This window comes from Cuculus canorus, chromosome 3 (genome assembly GCF_017976375.1).
Source record: "Cuculus canorus isolate bCucCan1 chromosome 3, bCucCan1.pri, whole genome shotgun sequence".
Lineage (NCBI taxonomy): Eukaryota > Metazoa > Chordata > Aves > Cuculiformes > Cuculidae > Cuculus > Cuculus canorus.
In genome coordinates, this window is record NC_071403.1 from 110,765,889 (window position 1) to 110,782,514 (window position 16,626).

The following is a 16,626-nucleotide window of genomic DNA, read 5'->3' on the forward strand; positions in this document are numbered from 1 at the left end:
TTGCTTCTTAGAAGTGGTGAACTGTTTTGTGTATTTAGAGGCTCTATTTCCTTTTTTTTGTCCTAATTACACTAATTTAGTGTCCTTCTGTAGAGCAAACCGTTCAGTGTGAAGTGGGATACTTACTTTTTGATTGAACGTAGATGCTATACTGGAACATAGGGTGATTGTGTCACCAATGTCATATGGCTGTGAAAAGCCAAATATGACTGCTGGTTACTGTGGAAAATGTATTGTCAATAGATAAGAGCAGTGTTGTCACCATGGTAGAAAGTGTTGGTGAAGCTTCCTTTGAAATACTGATGCTAGAATTGTTACTGTTCTTGGTTAAGAAGGTTGAATACAAGAATAGAGAAAGTACAAAGAGGTTCCCTCAGATTACTAAGGCGATGGAGATTTACTTTATGAGAACAGATTGATACAATCCATTTAGTCTATCCAAGTTATGTAGTCCACTTTAGCTGAGATTGGTGCAGTTACTGCGTTTTGCTGTTTAAGTGGAGTAAATGCAACAGAAGGAAAAAGAACTGTTTGAGATAGATGTCAATGTTGTTCCAGGACCAAATGTGAAGATGTTAGCTGTAAGTAAAGTGAGTATGGAAATTTGAGAAAAAATTATCACCTCTGGAAGAATATGGTTCTGAAGCAGACAAAGTGGGAGGGACTAAAATAGTTGCTTTCAAGATAGGACTTCAGTTTATGAAAGAATGGCATAATATGATTCTTACAACATGAGCTGACTTGAGTATGTCTCTGAAAAGACTTTTTTGATTCAACTTGTTGAAGTTTTAAAAAAATCTATTATTCTGCTCTGAAACACCAGGTATTGGAAATTTTTCCAGGTGTCGTGTGTGCTATGCCATTTTTTCAGATGTACAGTCTGAAGCCCTAAATCTTCAGGCTGAATATTGTCTGCAGAAGTCCATTGGTACATTTTATGAAGATCTGTCACTCCAATTTAGTTTGTATATGTGATAAGTATAAGGGAAGGCAGATTTCACACGAAGTTAAAATGTATCTGTATATCTTAGGTAGAACTGGCTTTTCTGAAAGACTAGAAAATTCCTTTTGTTATTCAAGAGATTTGGAGGATTGTTTACTTGAGAGCCTGTAAGATGCAAATTGTTCTAGATTATAGGAAGAATATTAAGATAACGAAACGTGACATTTTTAATGTGTGTTTGATAAACCTTTCACCTTCTGAATGTTCTTAAACTACTATGAAAAAAGACCTTTGCATAGCTTTGTTGTTTGCACTTGTATATACAGAGGATTGTATAACAATGTGAAACACACGTTTATATGCACTGCTATGTAGAAATTTTTTGGCAGAGCGATTACTTTCAGAGAAAAGTATTCTATTATGTTTCTTTACTACTGCGAATCTGCAAAGTCTTAATATATTCCTCTGTTGTGAAGTGGACTTCCAATACATGTCATGTCTGTGTCTCTGGAATTGGACATGCTGGTACACAAGGAACTAGCCAGAGTTTTCTGTAGCAAAGATAATTGGGACATCTATCGTATTTAGCTTTGGCTATAATGAATTCTTTTATTAAAGATGGAAGCTCACTGCGATGGACAGGCAATAGAGAAAAAACAGTTTAGAGATATGAAAGAAAAATGAGGCTTCAGCATTAGGTCAATGCATAAATGCCGCACATTTTTGCGTGTTTTTTAATATTCTTTCTTTTTTTTCCTTGCATTGTGTGCAGAAATGCCCATAAATAACAGAAACATTGAATTGCTTTCCTTTGCTTTTATTAGATTTTAATTTTATAACATTTTGATTCTAAGAAATGAATTCACAATGTGGAGGTTTTTATAATAGTTCAATCAAATGATTAAGTGCATCTCTGACTACATTCATAATAGTCTGCAAAATTCATGATATTGCACTTGTTTACATTGATTAGGGTCACTCATTTAATCAGGAGACATTCAAGATAATACATTCAAGTCTTCTCAAATATCTAAGTAACTTTTAATTTGAAAGAAGTCATCATACTCTAGATGACGTTGTTCACCATTCCATTTCTGCTAATTAAATTTTATAAAATTTATAGACTTGGTTCCTGTTCAAAGACTGGAATCCCAGAGTGGCCAGGGCATGAGGCAAAAATTAGTGTTTTGAATAGTCATGCCAAGATTTGAACAGGCAGCAGAGCTTCAGCTAGCCTTGGAAATAGTTCCTGCACATGTCCTTACTAAGCAAGTTACTGATATCTTCATGTCTTTCCCATCTCTATTGTTGATCTCGAATTGTGCTTTCTCATTTGACTTGCCTATGGTTATGTAACTCCTTTAGAATTGTGGTTGGTGACTTCTGTCATTTGCAGTGCTTTCTCTTAAGATACTATAGCAACGTAACATATTAAGATGGTTTAATTTTATATTTACTTTTCTTACATTTTAAAATTTTGCAGTGTTTCAAAAGGCTTACCATCAAGAAAGTAAATCATTTCCTTTCTAGGTCAGCTGCAAAAAGTTATCAGATCCTGATTACATTGATCTCACTGTTACCCAGTAGGATGGTTTAAAGCTAATCTTTGCTACTTTTTTGTTTAGGCCAATCAAATAATCTGATTTTCCTTTCTTTTCTGTCTTAAGGTATCTTGCTCTTTCGGTCCTTAAGATAGTCTTTCTTTAATGAAGTAAATAGAACATTTCATGTCTGACAAGAGTGTCTTCTAAACTGGTAAAATGTCACTTTCTTGTCTTCCTGAAGCACATTTTTAATTTTTGAACACACTCACACACACACAGGCATGCAGACCCTGTGTCTTTCCTGCTCTCCTGAGCTGAGGACTGAAATAAACTGCTTTTAGAGCTAGCATATGTTCTAATATATTTCATATAGCCTTTGGTGTTTGTAAATTCACTGCACTAGGAAACGCTGTTTATTCTGTAGTGATTCTGCAACTATATATAGGTTTTGTTTGTTTGCCATTCTAGAGCTTGTAGTTCTAAAAGTTACTGAGGTAAACTCCTATTTCAACTTCCTCTGGGGAAACAGTGTCTGATATATCTATTCAGGAAATACCTGGAAAGAAGGCATAGTTTTTATCAAACAATTGTAATTCTGCTTTTTTTCTTCCTTAGGAAGGTTCTACCGCCCCTGGAAGTAAACGCTGGGTATCACAGTGGGCCAGTTTGGCTGCTAATCACACACATCATGACCAAGATGACATCAGATTGGAGTCATCTGTGCCAGCTCCATTAGAAAATGGTATTAAAAGCTGTTTCTGTTGTCATAATTTCTGTTGAAGAAACCTATGAAAGGGAGAAAAGAGTGATTATGTACCTACATAAGCAGTTGTATTGCTCTTAGTACCACATCTTTACCTGAAATTCTTTTGTGTCATTGAGAAGTAACACCTTAAAACCAAGCTCAACAGTAGTCTTGTTTGGCACAGCAGAAGTAGTCTTGTTTGGCACATTAAACTGAATGTTACTAAAGCAAAAAATAGAAGAACTGTGCAATATTGAAGAAACATTCACTTGAATGCAGTTTGGGATGATCTGCATAGTATGTTTCTGTCATCATATCTTGCTCACTACTGACTCCAAATTGTACTTGATGGATTGATTGTCAAGCAGTCATCGTTCAGCTGAAGTGTAGCATACTTCCTTATCTTGGAAACACAGGAAACCTGTGTTTCTTGAAAACTGTAAGACACCTTCTCCTCAGCAATGAACAACTTTATCACCCTTGTGAGTGGTAGATGTTCAGGCTGTATCTCTTCCTGAAACTATTCATATTTCTATTTTAAATAGTTTGTTCTTTATGATCTACGCTCTTGACTATAAAGGAATTGCTTACCTTACTTCAGTTGTCTCATGTTTTTCTTCTCAATTTCACCTTAGAGATGATGATTTAATTCTAGTAATTTTTATGCTGAAACTTGTGCATTGAGGTAAAGTTAGTAGTGTAGCTCGTTACAAAATTAACTGCTAACTACAAAGGGATGTCATGTTAATGAATGCTTCATTTTGTGAAAGTGATATGCTGTTTAGTGAAGTACCTAATTGTCAGTCTACTTGAGATATGGTTTTGTCCTGCAATTCCAACATTTCCTCTAATTCCAGTTGACTTTTAAATCTTCGTTGTCAAAACAAACTTTAAGATTAGGGGAATAAATGTATTTTAGAATTAGAAATGTTTTCCTGTGTGCACCACTTCTAAAGATATACATATATAGAACATGTCCAATAATGTCTTGTTGGGCAGTGGTGACTAGAATCGGGGGAAGGAGGTGTTATAATTTTGAGCGTCTTTTTATTTTTTTTTAATTTTCTTCTTTTCCCCTCCGAAGGTAATGATATTTCCCCTCCAATAACGATACTGTCCGTATTTTTCTGCCCAAATTTTAGCTTCCTTGGTAAGTTTAGGTTAACTCATTCCTGGCCGAGGTTAGATGAACTGAACCATTTTCTGAACTGCTCAGTTTTGAATCCCATAGTAGGTGATAATTCTTTTTTTTTTCATTCAGATTCCTTCTATTTTTCTTAGAACATCTTAACTTAGTTAAAACTAATATATGCATTTCTTAAGTGGATTTGTGGTAGATTTATTTTACTGCCCTCAGTTTTTAGATAACACTAATAAATTAATTCAAATGCATTTTGTGTTCTTTATGGAGATCTAAACCTGTACAGTTTATTCTTTACTGGAAAAGAGACAGTTTGCTTCTTCACAGAAGAGTTAGCATTAAATTCTGTGTACTATTCTGACACAGTGAAAGCAAGAAGAACATGATCTTTAATTCTAAAATTGAATAAATAAGTTGACTACTTTAAAAAAAAAGGTGATACTGAAATATTATTGGGAATTTCTTCCAAAAAGAAATTACTATTATTTATTGATTAGTAATTTAATTTAGTAATTAATTAATTAATTTATTAATTTAATTGAGAGTTTCTACTCTTTAATAAGAGGAGTGTTTCGATTCTTTCTTGTAAAGAGGAAATGATGCCTAATGAGAATATTAGAAGCAATAATGGACTAAATTGTAGTCCAGCTCTTGTTAAAGATTAAGAAAACTATTTTAAGAGTTATCTACCGAAATAGCCTATAGAGATAGTCAAATCCTCCATCGAGTGCGATTTTTAAGAAATCGTTAAGTGTTTTTAAACACGTATTTTCTAAGTATAATTGATCCTACCATAGAACAGAGGGATGGAATAATGTCTTTTTTCAGTTCTGTTTTATGTTATTTTATTAGTCTTACACAGCCTTATGAATGTAATGTTTCCATTTACTTTGAGTGACTTCTCAGACATTTTTTTTTCCTTCTTCATTTTTAGACGCAGATATCAGTGAATCTGGTATTTCCCTTAGAAGCACTGGTTCAGCTGCTTCTATCAACAGCCAGAGTGAACGAAAGAGGAGAACACTTCCACAGCTTCCCAAAGAGGAGAAAGTGAGTGAAAGCTCAAAAGCAAAAACTACATCTCATCAGAGATCAGAAATAGGTGAAAAGCAAGACACTGAACTTCAGGAGAAGGAAACTCCAGTTCGCGCCTCAGATGCTGATGGCAGAAGTGTAGTTAAGTCAAGCAGAACAATGAATGGTCTTTCGCCCAAAGCTACTGGAGACAAAGTTTTTTCTTTCCCTAGTTCTTCCAGTAAAGAGAGAGCCGAAACTGGCAGAGAAACTTCTGTGGTGAAACAAGCTTTAGCAAAAATTCAACAACAAGAAAGGAAGGAACAAGGACACTGGACACCCCCAAAATCATCCTCTACAAAACCCACTGCAAACCATGTTGATAAAGGTAGAGAGGAGATTGCTATGTCACCCAAAATTTTGGATAATCAAGACAAAGCTTCTGTACACATTACAGATAAAGCAGAAATGAAGTTGGTACAGAGTGAAGGAAAGAGAAGAACAAATGAAGAAAGTATTAAAGGACAAAGTCCTAAAACATCTGGCGGAGAAAAAAAGGAATCTTCAAAACCATTAGTGAGGCAAGGTAGCTTTACTATTGATAAGCCTAGCACAAATATACCTATAGAACTTATTCCTCACATTAATAAGCAAAGTGGATCTGCTGCTCCTTTAGTATCTGTAAACAGGATACGTGACAGAAGTGATTCAATGGACACGGATTCCAGTCTAGATACAACTCTTATTTTAAAAGACACAGAAGCTGTAATGGCTTTCCTTGAAGCTAAATTGCGTGAAGAAAATAAAACCGATGAAGGTCCTGAGACTCCTAGCTATAACAGAGATAATTCCATATCACCAGAATCTGATGTAGATACAGCCAGCACAATCAGTCTTGTTACTGGTGACACTGAAAGAAAATCCACACAGAAGCGGAAGAGCTTTACAACCTTATATAAAGACAGATGTTCTTCTGGTTCCCCTTCAAAGGATGTTTTAAAATCTTCCGCAACAAGTGCCAGAGAAAAGATGGAAAAGAAAACTAAAAGTCGGTCTTCAGATGGTGGGTCTAGAGCTGATGCTCGCAAAACTGTGCAATCCAGTGGAAGAATGAGACAACCATCAGTAGATTTGACAGATGATGACCAAACATCTAGTGTACCTCACTCTGCCATTTCTGATATCTTATCATCTGACCAGGAGACCTATTCTGGCAAATCACATGGAAGAGTTCCTTTTGCCTCAGCAGATGAACTTTTACATTCCAAGATGGAAGGAAAATCAACTAAATCAAAAACTTCTCCTGTTGCATTTGGGCAATCTAGTAAATCTACCACTCTTCCAAGACCTCGTCCTACAAGGACTTCTCTCTTGCGCAGAGCACGGCTTGGGGAAGCCTCAGATAGCGAGCTTGCTGATGCTGATAAGGCTTCAGTGGCTTCTGAAGTGTCAACGACAAGTTCCACATCAAAACCTCCATCAGGGAGGAGAAGTGTTTCCAGAATAGACTTACTTGCTCAACCTCGGAGAACTCGACTTGGCTCTTTATCAGCACGTAGTGATTCTGAAGCAACAATGACTAGAAGCACTGCCTCGTCTCGTACCCCAGAAGCTATTATCAGAAGTGGTTCAAGGTTAACATCAGCAGGAGATAGTATTAAGCTTTCTGCTAGAACTCGAGCCAATAGCATTTCTCGACTTTCAGATTCAAAATCCAAATCTTTGGCTTCAGCTCATAATTCTCCCTCAGGTATGTGAGATTATTTGAACTAGTCTTGTACAATACAAAATGTTTTTCATATGTAGATTTTTTTTTTTGTAAGAAACAGTTCTTGTGAAACACTTGTTGAGTTTTAGTTATGCAGTCTTTTTCTTTGGAGTAAGAGTCTTCCTTGACCAGGCTTGTGGATGTTTCTTACTTAAAATATGAAGAAAATTAATTGTAATCCTGTAACTCCTTGGATTATTTTTTTAACTTGAAACCAGTAACAAAGAGTTGCATTGAGGCATTCAGATATGGCAGCACTGATTTGCATTAGTACAAAAACAAAGCAGAGATCTCTTTGCTCAGGTCATGGTAGTAGAAGTTCAGAAGGCCAGAAGCACTATTTACTACCTAGAAGATAGAATATTTTTTTGTATGGTAGGCTTGTAAATATGCAGAATAGCAAGTGTTCCCTGAGGTATACCCTGAGCATCTGTAGGATAATTATATTTGTAATTTAATATTAGCTTCTAGAACTACAAAGGTGAGATTTGCTTGATGAGAATAACAACGATGAAGTAACAAACAGAAAAATTAACACAAACATTAGTTGGCTAAATATTGTAAAGTTAAGCTATTTATATTAAAATTGTTACCTTGCCTTGGAGTAGTTTCTGTTCTGTGTTCCAAATCATGATGTTTTATGGTTTCATCATGATTTTTAAATCTTGATCTTCTTTTGTGTGGCTGTTTCTTTATTTAATATTATGTCTCATGTATGGAAGGAAAAATCTGTACAGTTGATTAATTTTAACATAGTATTCTGTTAGAAGTTAACATAACCCTTTGAATGCAAGCAATGTGAAAGACTGCTAGTTTTTTTCCAACAGCAATATTACATCAGTCAAAACTAAAATGTGTTATTTCTAAATAAGTGAACTTTTATATGAAATGAACATCTAAAATTGATGTCCTCTTCCTTTTTTAGTTGTTACACCACCAATTTGATCTTACTTGAAGCCAGTCCAGAAACCAAGAAAAAATAAGTAGAATAGCTTCCAGTGTTGTGTGTTGCTACTGAGTTATAGTGTCCTTTACTGCTTCCCAGTCAGAGTTGATATAAACAGCTTAAATTTTAAGCTGTGATACCTTAAATATTTCACTGCCCTTTTGTTAGTTGTACATCATAAATGTACCATCTTAGGATTCTTAGCAGTGTTTATTCCCCAGACTGGTATATTTTGGCTGTGTCATTTATTAGCTGAACAGAAATTACTGTAGAGATACAAATGAGGTATTCACTGAACTATAAAATTGAATCTGCTTAATATTATGACAGGTGTCTGCAAAGATTAAAAAAAAAAAAAAGAAACCTCAGAGGAAAACTACAGTTTTTCCTTGTAAGATATCATTTGAAAGGTAGCATGTTTTCAGTTTTAATCGAAGTTCTAAATTGATGTGTGCAATCTGAAAAGTAGCAACATTAGGTCAGGAAAGAGTGTCAGTTAAGACTTCTTCTATATGTTTAGTTTAATTATTAACACCACATTTCTGAAAACATAAACCCCAGATGTTACTTGTCACTGGTGGTTTTTGCCAAACTTCATACAGATTTTGAGTTTGGTGTCCACGTGAACTGTTGCATGCTTCCTAAATTTTTCCCAGGTCACTGCATTGAAGTGGTTTGTTCAAGCAAGTGGATGTACTCATCTCGGTCTGCTAGTCTATTACATTCATATTTGTTTAACATTATTTTAATTTACTTGCATTATACAGTAAAAATTTAGTGCAGCTTGTATAAAATGCTCTTGTTTTCGAGAGAGAAATAATACCATCTTCTCATGAGTTACCCCAATATTAAAAGCTAAGTATTTTAGAAAGTCCATCATTAGAAAAATCTGCGGCGGAAGTAGCTTCTCTCATAAAAGGCTCTATTGGTTTATATATCAAAATCGGGGAGAAGCCTGTATCAATGTAAAGGTGAGAATCTGGAAGATATTAATAAAGCAGTCAGCTACTTTCAAAACAAAATCATGACTTAAATCAATCAAGTCTTGCTACTGTGTGAGTGAAAACTGTTTAGGATTTGGGTTTTCAGATTTTGTGTGTATCAGTATGGGGTTTTTTTGGTTTTTTGTTTTTTTTTACTGGACTGTTTATAGAGTTTTAGGATAATCTGAGTTGCTTTAAAAGTGGTGTAATCTTCTATTACAGTATCTGTAGGAGTGCGTGTATATATGTATCTCCTGTTATATATAGACCATTACTCAGTACATCCCTGTTTTCCCATTAGCATCTTATAAAACGATGCTAATAACTACCCAAGACATGAAGTTATTAATAACATTTTTATTATTGTGTCACTTCCTGGATCTAGACAGACTGGAAAATGAATGATCATTACCAATGTAGGCTTTGGGTTTGTGTTTTTTTCTTTTACCAGAAGCTTGGTTGCTATCGAAGTATTAAAAATGTTCCATAGGTCTTCTCATCAGAGTCCAGTTAGTGTTACTACATTGTAGGTCACTAAACGCTAGCAATGGAATCTTGCTTCTTAAATCCAGACTACCAAAGAGAAATTATCTCTGCACTTCTCCAGTCTTTTGGAATGTTCAGACATATATGTCTGTAAAAAGGAGGATTTTCTAGTCATTGATGCTGATATTCACAGTCTTTGGTGTCTGAGATAACCAATGGCACAATAGCTTTCAGAAATCTGAATGGACTACAATGACATCTTGGGATTGCATAATTTCTAAGTAGTATTAAAAGCAATATATGTGCAAATGTATAGTTAGCTTAATGGGAAACTTGCTTCGATATTGCTTATCATATAACTTTTGACATTTTTACTGTAAAACCTACAATAAATTTTTCCCCATATGAATGAGAAACCCATTGATAACATATAAATAAACAATGTTTTAAGGCTTTAACATTTAAGGTTATTAAAAAATGTGAAGGGGGTTTATGGCACTATGTGGGCGGTTGTTACAGATGTCATTTCAGTTATTATCTCTGAAATGTTTAAGCTTTTACAAAATTCACTATTTTTGACTAAATGTATAAGTTAAGAATCTTTTCCTAAAAAGTAGGGTGAAAAAAGGCCCTAAGACTAATCTCATCAATCTATTTTATTTAGGCACATGCTTCTAATCTGATGTTTTGATACAATTAACGTAATAAAACACTATTTTGTACACAGAGAAATCCAAGCTTCTCCCAGACCCAGATCCTGATGTTGAAACTTACAGTGGTAGAGTACTAGAAATCAAATCTGTTTCTGATACTTCACTTCTCATTCAATTTTTAGTTTTTAAATATATTATTACATATGCTCATTGTACAGTGCTGAGTTGCTGGGCTAGCTCGCTTGAGAGATTTTTAAGTCAGATTTTATATTTTAATGCATATAATTTAAACCAAGACAAAGAATTTAACCAAAAAATTACGTTGAAATGCGGGCCCAACTCATAAAGCTATTTGGACTTTGGTCACACATTTCTTGCATGCTATTTGTGGGGAAATGTGCTTTTTCTGCTTATGTTCTACTTCCCAAGATCAAAAGATGTTTGAAACCTGTGAAAAGAGAACAGTGAGTGACTGGAGAGACATTTTCATTTTTTTCAATAAGATTTGAATGTTAAAAAAAAAAAAAAATGTTAGAACTGGACTTAATTTGAAGTCCACATTTAAACCTTAAAAAATTTATGCAAGCATATTTTTCTTTCAGTGATTAAAAATTAATTATATGAGAGAAGGGATGCAAGCTTATACAACAATGGTATATTCTACATACTGTAATCTTTGAGAGCATTACACGGATCTTTTCTCAACTAAAAATCGCATTCATTATTTGTTACTTAAATTCATATTGATGTATACTTCATTTGTAATGTTTCTTTAAATGTTTCAGGAGAAATCATTACTCATTAAGCATTTTTCTTATATTAAAACAAATGTGCAGTACTCAAATATTATTTTTAAGTTACCAAGAGGTGATAATGCAGTTTTTTAAATTTCCACAGTAATTATAGAGCCTCATGAATATTAGTGAGTTTGGGTGACTAAATCCATTGCAGAAATTTAGCAGGATGTTGTGATGAGCATTCCTTTACAGTAATACGTCTTCCTGCTGGAAATGTTTGAGGACAGCAAATCAGAAATGCATTTTCTGGACTTCAGTAATTCGTGGGGGCACGAGACCCTTCTAGTTAGTTTCAGTTTTTTTGTACTTCAGACTGTCTTCAGCAACACGGCTTTATGTGCTGTGTGTGAGAATATATGCTTTTTGCTCTGAGGCTGCAGCTTTTGTAGATTTTGTGCTGCTGATTTTTATAACACAGTATTAATTTTAACATATTTATTCTGTACTAAATACATAATGCATCATCTAGGATTTTTATGATTTCCTAATGTAAGCATGTATTCCAGGCTTTGTGCCAGCTCCATCCTTCTTTCATCCTTCTTCATTTTTTTCTGTGTCACGTAAACCTTGAATAAAACTTGGGACAAAAATCTGCAGAAAAAGTACAATCTGACTATATACTTAAATGTTCATGAATTGGGCCCTTATTTTGTAATACGGTTTGCTTGAACTCACACACAATTACTGGCCTTTACATCTGATTTCACTCATCATTATACAAAGAGCATCCGTTTTAAGTTTTTATTAATCAATATTTATTATTTAACACAAATTTTGTAGCTTTGTTTTTAATATGTAGTAAAACCTTTTGTGAGGTATCTGGGGATTGATAATGAGTAGTTGTGTATTTTTATGATGTTACTGAAATAATATTGTTTCTTCTTATTAAGGATGGAATAATAATTCTTTTTTAATAATTGAACTAATTTAGTAAGTGCAAGATGGAGGCGCTTTCCTACAGATTATGCTTCCACCTCAGAAGATGAATTTGGATCAAACCGTAATTCCCCTAAACATACCCGTCTACGTACCTCTCCAGCCCTGAAAACCACGCGACTGCAGAGCTCTGGGACAGCAACTCAAAGTAGCAATACATTCAAGCACAGAATAAAGGAACAGGAAGACTACATTCGTGACTGGACTGCTCACCGAGAAGAAATAGCAAGGTTGGTTTTAAAGGAGTGCCTCTAAAACAACAAAGATTTGGACCCAACCAGTTATACAAGTACACATGTAGGAGGAAGAGAGCTAATAGATTTTCTGTATCACTTTACTTACCATATTCATTCACTAACGGAATGGATAACTTGAAATTCTTCTTATAAGAGACTAGCAGACACAGCAGTTGTGCTACGAGCACACCTCTTTCTAATGGAAAATGATAGTGATTTCTGACTTAGGATAGCCAGATCCCAGAATATGAAATTCTGGTTGTATTACTGGGACTTGCAGAGGAATTTTGTGTAGAACTCTTAGTTGCTAATGCTGTATTTCCTAAGGCTGAAGTATATCTGATTTTGTACTACCTTTATGTTCGTATTGAGATAAAATTCCAGATCAATGCATAGATGGCAGAGAGACAAAGAAGTGATTTTGCCAGTGTGAGAGACCATGTTCTCATTTTAATTTTTTGTTTATCTAGACATTATTTTATGTTAGATATTTTCTGATTTAAATCATATATAATTTATTTTGTTGCAAGTTCTTGAGATTAGTGAAGCAGTTTCTCTGTTATTGCTAATAGCGCTCTGCTTCAAGTGAACCAAGGAAAAGGTAGTCAGTTCTACATTCTGGTAACAATATATTCCCATATCATAGAGTACACAGGCAGTGAAAACTTCGAATAGCTTGCACTGAATAAATAAAACTATGTAACTATATAAATCTTAGCCAGTGTTCAACTTCTGAACCTTTTCACAGAATTTGATTTGGGAGCTTAAACAAGAAAAGTGTTTACCTTTTAAAATTAATCTTAATGCTGTGATCTCACAGATGCGGAGCATTGATTTTGCTTAGTGTGATTAATTATTTTTTATTTCCTCTTCTTGGAAATATTTTTCACCATTTGTTTTTCTGTTGTGGTCTGTGCAAAGGGAAAATACGTAAGGGAGCCAAATAGTGTCTTGATAAACCATGAAATAAACACCTTCAAAGGCATCTTCTTGAAAATTCTCTTGCTTCCCAAAAATCTGAAGTTAGAGACGGATATAGGGAGGAATGTCTGTATTTGGGGAAAAGAATAGAGAATAGCTATAGCATATTACTTCCTCCTTATAAAAAGTAACGCTGAACCTCTGCTTAAGTAAAACTTCGTGGTATGTTTTGCTCATCTAGGAGAGACAGACACTAGAAGTAATTGATGATTCGATCTAAATTTCATAGTTAGGTTTGTTGGGTTTTTTCCTTCCCTTGGGCTCGTTAGCATTTTCTTGATTTAGATACTAGTTTTACATTTGTTTTGAAGGCTGTGTACTTACCCTACCTTTTCTAGTTTCTTTATTTCCAGTGGAAATGGTGAGAGACTCAAATGAGTATTGGTAAATTTTTGATTGCGAATAGAAATTTCACACGAACTTCATTAAATGAGCTTATTCAAGGTCAAGAAAGCTAGCACTCAGCAGCTGAGAAATGCCAGACTACTATCATCTATTGTTGTTGCTTCTAACACCAGTTTCCTTGGTTAACTTCTGCTGAGTCCCCTTGCTCTAGGTCACTACTTGATCCGTTCTGTGCCTCCATCTCTCTTTGTACTGATTCACAGTATTGCTCTGCTGGCTTTAAGTTTAACTTTGGGCCTTTCTAAGCTAATTTCAGTCTTTGCTCACTTTGCCTCGCTAACCATAGTCTCCCCTCTACTGTTGTCTACTCTGGGTTATTTTTCCGTGCCATCCCTCAGTCCAGCCTCCGTGATCAGAGTCCCTTTTACTCTGTTCAGAGTTTTTAAAAAGGAAATAGATAATTATCTGTTCTTACTAAAATTGCTTGGTTTGGGTTTTTTTTTTTTTTTTTGTTGAATAACTGATTAAATTAGGCAGATGTAAAGATAAATATCTTGTGAAATAAGGTGCAGATGAAAGTAGTGTGGAGACTGTATGACAAACATTTCACTGTGCCCATGTTACATCATATTGTATTTCAGCTGCTCTTTCAAGAATGACTTAGTCTGCATTTTTCAGACTCTACAATTTTAAGACATTAATAAAATAGAACTTGGAAAGAGATATTAAAAAAAACTTAATGGGGTAACTAAATTTGATCTAAAACCGCTTTGGCCTGGTGGGAATATACACCTAACAGGAGTTTTATGTATATTTTATTTAAGGATTTTAAAATATAATGAACTGCCTTAGTCTAGAAGGTGTGACATGGTAGACTAAGTATAAAAATGTTTCTGGTAATCCAGCACTTCAGAACTATTACAGATAGCTTAGAACTATTCTTATTTCACATTCTGTTCTTTCTAATACTATGAGCATTCTTTCACTACAGGTAAATAAGAACTAGAATTTCAAGCTGTTGAAAAAAGTTGGTTGTGCTCTCCCCGTCTCAAGCCCGGTCTTCTCACCTTTTCCCTTTTGTTCGAAACTGTGGCTGTCTCTCACGTAACTGTGTAGCTGCAAGAGTGCTCACTGAGCCAATCTAACAGCGACATTTCTTAGAATGGATTGGTGGGCTTAGGGAGTTTGAGGTTTATTTTTGTTTCACCTCTCTGAATTGATTTGCCTCTATGATTGCGAGGTCTAGTGCAGAAATCACTAGAAATCTGCAAGGCAACCTACAGTTGAAACACAGTAAATAGTGTGTACTTAATGCCTAAGTCTCTTGTCCTCGATTATACAAAACATACTCCTTATATTAAGCAGTAATTTCTGTTTCTAAAAGTTAATGTAAAATATTTCAAAAACTTTGTTAAGAAGTCAGACCCAACTATCAGCTGGTCGCTAATTTTGGTTTTCGTAGTGCTTTTTGTTTACTGCTATGTCTGTTGTTTCTGTACAGAAACATTAGTGAGTACTATAGGTTACTATCATGTTGAAATGAATTCCAGATTTTGTTCACCTGACCATTTTTTGGCTATGATGATTGTCTAATAAGGTGCTTGCCATCCACGGTAGAATTGGGTTTTGTGATGTTTTCAGGATTCGTTTGAATTCATTTTTATGTAGACATCTTACATTTTATATAATTTTGATCGCTTGATGGGAACTCAATTGAAGCAGCAGTGGCATGTTGAAGCATTGTTGACTTCTTTGGAGAATTATATCTTAATTGATTGATACTACTTTTACTATGTTGTTTAATGATATTTGTCTTCTGGAGGGTTTATTTGTGATTGAAATTTCCTGGGTTTTATTTTCTTCACAACTTTTCATTAAATACCAAAATTTTCCCCCGAAATTCAAACATGATTATTAGCAGTTTCTCTGTTTTTTCTTAAAAGAAGTTATATGGTTGTGTGAAACAAAGGAAGTAGATGCTCTGGTATCTCTAGTACTTAGAATATTAGCTCAAACCTTGGAGTTTTAATGGTGCAGATATATAAGAACACAAGATATTAGTAATTAGGTGAAATTAATTAATGCAATTATAGGCACTTACCATATTTTAATTTATTAAAATTAGAAATTGACTTGGTTTCTGCTTTAGTTTTCCATTCTTTGATAGTTCGAATTCAGAAATACTGTCTTCAGTGGTCACGGGTAGTTACTGCGTATTCTTCTACAACCTTATCCCAATTATATGTTTATCTGTGCTGTGTGCAAAGTTGCAATTTATTGTGGATTGCTGATGCCCCAAATCCAGTGTTAGAACGTGACTGGAAATTTCTCTAGTTATGTTTGCCTTTCTAGTTTAAATTTTTCTCACGCAATCTTAAACTATCTCTAGGTCAGTGGTGTCCATTGTTTTTAACTTGAAGGAAAAGTGAAAATAAAAAGCAGAAAGAAGTTCACCTTTAACAAGCATTGTCCAGCACAGTGGGCATCACTGTCATGTCACTGTGCAATTCCTTCCACTTAAATGGCAGGTGCTGCTATTCAGAATCCTTGGGGGTGCAGAATTAGCATTACTGACTTCTGTGCCTTCGCTGCTCTCAGACAGAAGTATGAAAAGGAATCATTTGGTGAGCTACTTTGAATTCTAGGTCTTCTGATCTGCTTGATCCAAGCTGAAGTCTCAGGATGCCATAGTTAGTAGGGGGCTTTTGGCTTTTTGCTTTGGTGGTTTTTTTTCCCCGCCTAGTTCTTTTGAAGTGTCCTGGGGAGGACTAGCACGAGCAGAGATGGGCAAACTTCCTCCCTGTGCTGAGCAGAACACACAGTGTAGCTACTTTGTGATGTGGTGGATGAGAAGAAAGGAAAAGGAATCTTCAGCTGAGAAGTCAGATGTATTTGTGTAGTGCTGTCACAGCCAGGTTTTTGCAGACATGATCTCTTTTTCAAACTAGAAAGCTTACCTTGATTAACTATGAGGATTTAGGGTACTGTTCTGGAATTTCAGACACATAAGCAGCTTGATCTGAGCAAGCTGCAGAGCTGCTGAATAATCAGAGGTCCTGAAGAACTTCTTTGCAAGTAGGTAAACTGAGGTATAAATTAAATATTCTG

General features: G+C 34.9%; 1 protein-coding gene across 6 annotated transcripts in view; it reads left to right on the top strand.

The window, feature by feature from the left end:
- The window catches only part of CEP170 (centrosomal protein 170), a 93,217-nt gene that overhangs the window by 65,427 nt on the left and 11,164 nt on the right, over positions 1–16,626 (top strand). For 4 of the 6 annotated variants that reach the window (XM_054061987.1, XM_054061989.1, XM_054061992.1 and 1 more), the window contains 3 exons: positions 3,103–3,229; positions 5,308–7,137; positions 11,952–12,186. In XM_054061987.1, the coding sequence (XP_053917962.1) occupies positions 3,103–3,229; positions 5,308–7,137; positions 11,952–12,186 (2,192 nt within the window). Of the gene's footprint in view, positions 1–3,102; positions 3,230–5,307; positions 7,138–10,297; positions 10,349–11,951; positions 12,187–16,626 lie in introns of all 6 variants that reach the window. The other 2 variants (XM_054061990.1, XM_054061991.1) reach the window with 2 other exon arrangements.